This window comes from Thunnus maccoyii, chromosome 2 (assembly GCF_910596095.1).
Source record: "Thunnus maccoyii chromosome 2, fThuMac1.1, whole genome shotgun sequence".
NCBI lineage: Eukaryota > Metazoa > Chordata > Actinopteri > Scombriformes > Scombridae > Thunnus > Thunnus maccoyii.
Window position 1 is genome coordinate 32,548,395 of NC_056534.1, and position 6,331 is coordinate 32,554,725.

General features: G+C 38.4%; 1 protein-coding gene across 3 annotated transcripts; it reads right to left on the minus strand.

Annotated features, from left to right (window-relative positions):
* Nucleotides 1-1,325: 1,325 nt before the first annotated feature.
* On the minus strand, nt 1,326-4,971 carry hmox2a (heme oxygenase 2a). 3 transcript variants are annotated; one of them, XM_042436115.1, is made up of 7 exons: nt 4,869-4,971; nt 4,166-4,273; nt 3,895-4,012; nt 3,136-3,303; nt 2,301-2,624; nt 2,080-2,212; nt 1,326-1,608 (listed from the first exon to the last, which is right to left on the minus strand). In XM_042436115.1, exons 2-7 carry the CDS (start codon nt 4,243-4,245, stop codon nt 1,481-1,483), a joined length of 951 nt encoding a protein of 316 aa, XP_042292049.1. In that variant the 5' UTR covers nt 4,246-4,273; nt 4,869-4,971; the 3' UTR covers nt 1,326-1,480. The 3 variants fall into 3 exon arrangements, with proteins under 3 accessions (XP_042292049.1, XP_042292054.1, XP_042292051.1); XM_042436120.1 differs by lacking the exon at nt 4,869-4,971 and adding an exon at nt 4,691-4,798; XM_042436117.1 differs by lacking the exon at nt 4,869-4,971 and adding an exon at nt 4,664-4,798.
* Between the last annotated feature and the right edge of the window lie 1,360 nt (nt 4,972-6,331).

Consider the following 6,331-nt stretch of genomic DNA (forward strand, 5'->3'; position numbering starts at 1 on the left):
AGATGTCAAATTATTAAGGTTCATCTTTTTTTTGGCTCTCGCTGATGTGATGACATTAGTTGGCTAAAATGACTTGTTGAGCAGAATAAAAAAAAGTTAAAGGTAAACTACAGTTTTAGGGCTATTGACACCACTTTACTAACATCAGATTTTCATTTTGAAATATATCTTTGTGGACACTGAGGGAGGTTTATCTTATTTAGTTCCTGCTATGAGTGACATCTGTTAGTGTTGTGACAAAACTGCAGAAGTACAGTGATGGTGACAGATTACTGCTGTTTGGTATTAACAGAGCACACAGACTGACGGAGAGCCCCTGATGATGATACAGTTATTGGCTCACCATTATCATCATGGGCTGCTTCCTATGATGATAAGGCTCAAGGATAGACAGATTATAAATATGGTGACTGGCACACAAAAACCGCAGATACACCACCACCTTCAGCAGGATACTGGTAAGGACCACATTTATCTCCTAAACTACATTTCTTGTACATTTTGCTTTTTTTTGCATTTTGCTGACAGTTTTCATATGCAGACTGTACAGTTGTTCTGAGCCTTTGGTTTTTATTCATTTCAGTGTGGAACTTATTTTTTGTTAGTGTTGTATTATTGTTATGAAGTATTGCAAATCCATTTCAATTTTCATTTTATGCAATGTAACTAACAAAAGTTGTAAATGTATGATACATATATGTGTGATACAAAAATGATCCTGACTGGTGAGGGTTGTAATTGTCATTACAAAATGAGCACTTCTATATGAACCTTTATTGCTTCCTGAAGGCACATGAGCAGAGGATGAGTGTTTTCCGTTATTTATAATGATACTAGTTGCAATGTTTTAAAAGTAATTTTGTGGTGAGATTCAACCATCATTCACTGATAAAACTTGACTGTTATTTTATTGAGAATCAGAAACACGTCAAGCATGACAGTGTACACAAACATGTACACCAGTGCATCTTTAGGCAGCAACACATTCTCAACACATGTAATTCATTTTCATATTAAATACATTCAACTAATAATCTTATAATCACATGGAAGAAAAGTATGAATTTAATATGTCTACATGGTGAGATGTTTCTAATCCCTGTATGCATATTACCACTGAATATAACATACAAAGCATATGCATCATTAAATCTCTGCAGACTTTTCATGGTTACACTACAATTGAAGCATCACAAAAAGCTGTTTCACTGCTATTAGCAGTCTCAGAAGCATAAAACTGCGTGTTCAAGAGAATGGAAGCATGAAGATATAAATAATGTTTCTTACCTCTTAAAACACAAATGTCAATAAATAAAAGCCTCAAATGTTTGGCTCCACACTTATTTTAAAATGTGCAGTTTCAGCTTTATTGTTTGTTACAGTAAATAGTATATGAGGTTTGGAATAAGTCTGGCAGGATGTAACAGTGTCCTCCACTCTTCGCTCATGGGTGATCGGCAGAACAAGCGTCTGTTGAAGTTTACAGTAAGTACCAGGCAGTGAACCCAGCGAGGACGGCAAACCAGGCGGCCAGAGCTAATTGACACGGTGGATGTTGGAGAAGCGTCATGGCTAACTGGCATGCAAAGGTGGGATTTCCACTGGCGGCTGTGGAGAGGAGATGGGGGATGGGAGTGATGGAGAGAAAAGAAAGGAAGAATAAAGGGTTCAGAACAAACAAGGCAGGAAGACACAGGTCCATACAGTAATTCAAGCAGCCTTCTTACCTTCTGTCCATCACTAGACTATCTGTCTGTAAAACTGTTGTTATCTTGACAACAAAAGTTTAAGGTTCATCTGCTCTCTCTAAAAGTAATTTACATTTTATTGGACAATCTCTAATTTCAGAACCAAACCCTTGAAGTTCATGCATTGTACTTGTGCTAAAAGATAAAAACATCTCAATTTAAAAAAAAACATCTTGTAAAACATTAAATATATTGCAGGTGATACAGTCGGTAAAAGTTTTATTTGTACCAGGGACTGCTGCCTATTTATTGTTCAGAAAACAATGTTTTTTTTCTTCTATTTAGGAATGTGTGCTTCTTTCAGACTTAAACTCTTAAAATGATGTCTTACCCATTTTTGCTGCATAGTAGGGACACTTGTTAATATCACCTCCCTCCATAATTTCAGCATGACTGTGTCCCAAACCTGCATCTTGGACTTCCTCTTTGATGGTCGTCCCAATCTCTTCAAGCTCTGAGAATACCTGTTTTCAGATCAAAAGTAAAGTTATGTTTTCCTCTTCACGTTTCTTTATTATCATGATTTTTGTGCATATCTGTTGGATTCCTCACCATCATGTTAAAGCCAAAAGCCTTGTTGGACTCTTCTACAATCTTCTCCTTGGTCTCAGTGTCCATTTCCAGCTCGTTCATCCTGCTTCTGTAAAGCTGCTTGAAACTCTTGTGACTGTGGATGCCCTCAAACTGGTAGAAATTGAGACCCTCGCCGGTCGAGGGGAGCTTCAGTGCCCTCTGGGCCACTTTCTTGAGGATCTGTCCGCCTGAGAGGTCACCCATGTAGCGGGTGTAGGAGTGGGCCACCAACAACATTGGATCCTTCTCACCCACCTCATGGATGCGGTCCACATAAGGCTTGGCGCCTGCGGAGAGGCTGATCTGTGAGAGGGAAGAAAGTCAGGAGGCTTTGCAGTAGCATCACAAATCTTGCTGTCATGTTAAATGTGATCATGGATGTCTGCTGGAGAAGTTTGCTTTGATTGTATTCTATTTTATATTGCTATCAGTAAAAGAAAAAATCTATTGCAGGAGAGTTGTGATCAAATGCTGGTTTCTGTGACAGGGGAACTGTCGAGGTAAGCCAACTATGCTCCTCTAATGATCTGGCACCACAAGACAAACATTAAAATAAAGCTGAAATGTAAATCTACAAGACTGTGTTGCAATTAAGTGATGCATCTTTTTAATTTAAAAGACAATGAATATTCATGCTTGGTGAAATAACACTGAATACATTGCACTGAAAAAGTCACACTAGTTCATGTCTGAATTTCAGTTTAACTGATGTAACTGGTGTAGTGATTCATGATCTAGAGAGGGCCAGCCATTTTTGAGGCTCCACTTTGCATCCCTCATGTCATGAGATTGACTCTGAGTGCTTTCAGCTGACCTGGCTCTGCCAGTCCTCTCCATAGAAGTACTCGAGGTCCCGGCCCAGGGCCTCGCACCTGTGCAGCTCTACAGGGAAATAGATTGGAGCAATCTGAGGATGGTCTTTGTTCTTCTCGATCTCCTCCTCCATGGCCGAGTAGACGAAGTACAGAGCTGCAGTACCTCTCTGGCAGCCGAAGTGGAGAGAGAGAAAAAGTGGAACAGACACACAGATTAAATGGTGACTACATTGACTGATATAACTTTTCTGACTTTTGATTTATGCAATTATAAGTTTTGGAATTGTTACACATCAAATACTGGTGATTAGTGAATTGTGGTTTTACAACTGACAATTTGCACATTTCTTTGGCAGCATTATTTACAATCAAGTGTTGAAACCAAGGCAATGCATAAATCTAAATTGTATCACTCTGACAGCCTCATATCTTAAAGTACTTATTACTTTCACTATATCACCAGCCAAAAGGTTTATACTGTACTTCCAAATTATGGACCCCAACACCTTTGGGCTGTGGCCCCCAGAGTGGGTTCTCTATTAAAAAACAAAGTGACATTTACTACATTTTTCTATAATGTGTTCATGCTTAAGATGTGAGATAAAGGGTTGCTGCTGTGTTTGTTTGTGGAAGTGCATTTGATGTTTTTGAGGGTGTTGTTTTCACTGCGTTCCCTACTCTGCCAACATCATTAGAAGCTGGACTTATTGTTATAATTATTAAGTATAACAACAATGCAAGATGCCTTGGAAGCCAACCTTAAACAGCTCCCTTTTGATGCGGCCTCTGAGGAAATCTTTGACAAACTGGCAGTTCTCTGCTTTGTCGTGGGATTCCTTTGTCCCCTCAGCTAGCATCTCCGACAGGTCAGTTGGACTTGATGGAAGAGGAATGGAGTAGAGTAGGAGGAGGAGTGAGGAGGAAAAGGGGACAGGCATGAACACTTGTGCCATCTGGCTGTTGTTTAAATTTTTCCTACAATAAGTCAAACAGTAGCAGAGTGCCACTGCCAAAAATGTCTCTCCTTACCTAAGAACTTCATCATCATCATCCACAACAATCCTTGCACCTCCGTTCATCACACCGTTGGATGTCACCTTGGTTTCCATTTTCCTGGCTGTTTCACAACGTTTTCACCTTAAATAAACAGGAGATAAAGATATATCAATCAACTGTGATACAGATATATTGATATGATGAGAAAAGTATTTAAAGAAATATAAATCACTTCTTCATAATACATGTCAATATGATGCACAACTTAGAAATCCAATGTTTCCTATACAAGCATTGGTTTTGTTACGTTACAGACTTGTAACTTTTTTTCAATAGATTTGTTATATATAGATTTTTATAGTGACTCAACAAGAGTGAATACAGACTCGCCACAATGCATTGAAATTCCCAAAGCCAGGTGCACATTGCAGTTATTTGTGAGCTACAGCTGATGGCAGTTACAATTACTGTATTGCTGCTCTAAAACATTATCTAAATAAAATGAGTGTATCAGTTTTTAACAGCACTGACACAAGTTGAAGAGAGGAGTTCAAATACCGGAGGACAGTTACAAAACTGACACTGCACGTCTTCAATATTATATAAGTAGCTACAAGATACAGCTGTTTGAACACCACGTAGATTTTGACAAATCACAGTCCGTCTGTGTAAACACAAGCACAGACTATTTATCATTCTCATATTTTCAGAAAACGAGAGTAAAACGCTGATTTACCTTGTTAAAGTACACGTTGTCACAGCCCGTTACAAAAGAGAAGGACACTATGTGCAGGGGGACAACAAGCCAATCAGAATCCTTCCACAGAAAAGAGGCGTGCTGATTGGATGAGTCAGAGACTCTAAGCCAATCATAGTCCTCATCGTAGAAAAGAGGCGGGCCTCACTCGAAGCATGTTTTGATGATAAATATAATTGGAATAGTGTTGCGGGAAATTACACACTCAGAGCTTTCTTCTTCTTCTTCTTCTTCTTCTTCGTATTATTATTATTATTATTTTAGAGTGCATTTTTATACATTTTTGACATATGGGCTGGTAATGTTAACCTTATTTATGCAACATCTTTCTTATTCATCTTATTTCACTTAGTTCCTGCTCTCTGATTGGAGTTGTGGTTGTCAGTAGAGTTGACTGCTGTAGTAATTTTCAATTTGAAAACGTACCATAGACTCCTGGCCATACCTGCATTCACAGGTCTGCTAAGAGCTCAATTTATCCAATTTCTGGTATCACTTTAGACCACTAGGTGGAGCTAAACTCCATGTAATGTACTTTAATTGTGTATTAAATGCCTATAGAGATAGTTTCATTCAGTGCAGAAGTCAGTAACCCATATCAGCAATGCAGATGGAGCAGTAGCCTGTTGGCTTACTTCATAAGCTACACTGCTGATTGTTTTCCAGCCAGTAACTGTTGCCTTGCTCCCTTTAACTAATATATAAGTATTATGTGTGATAGCGATATATAACTTGACTAAAATCTGCAGCAACTATCCTTATCTATAACTGTCACCCCTCATCATTGTTTGTGATGTTGAGTTACCACATTTTTGTCTTTCATTTCTTCATCTGCATGATGCTACAGATGCAAAGACATAAACACATATCCTGCTCTGTCATCAACTGACAATGCACAAGAACTGTATGGTTTACATGTCACTGTCATATTTTGTATGGCATGTCTCCCATGGCTCTCTGTTTATATTGCTTTGTTCTGTTAATCTATACATCTAGTGGCCTCCTGTGGCCTCCTGAGATCCCCTCTAGACCATCCTTACCCTGCAGACTCCCTCCCCACATGTCTATTCAATATCCGATTGTCCGATAATTGTTCTGTTTATGTCCTGAGTTCTCTAAAAAAGTACTTTGTTGTAAACATGTATTGTTGAAAGTACTGTATAGATAGTTAAAGAGTCAACTGGACTTATTATGAAACATATGTAAACTGCTTAACTGTTATCAGTCAGAAAATATCATGAAATGCTTGGACATTATGAAAAGAATGTATTTACAACTTTAATGTGAAATATTAGGCCACAGTGAATCTGAAGTGTGATTTTTGCGTGTAAAACTCAGAATTAGACTTTCACAAAATTCCTTTACTCCAAGAGACGCAGGCTGCAAACCACCAGCTACACCTAAAGCCCCTAGAACAAAGAAATTGAATATTCATCAATAAT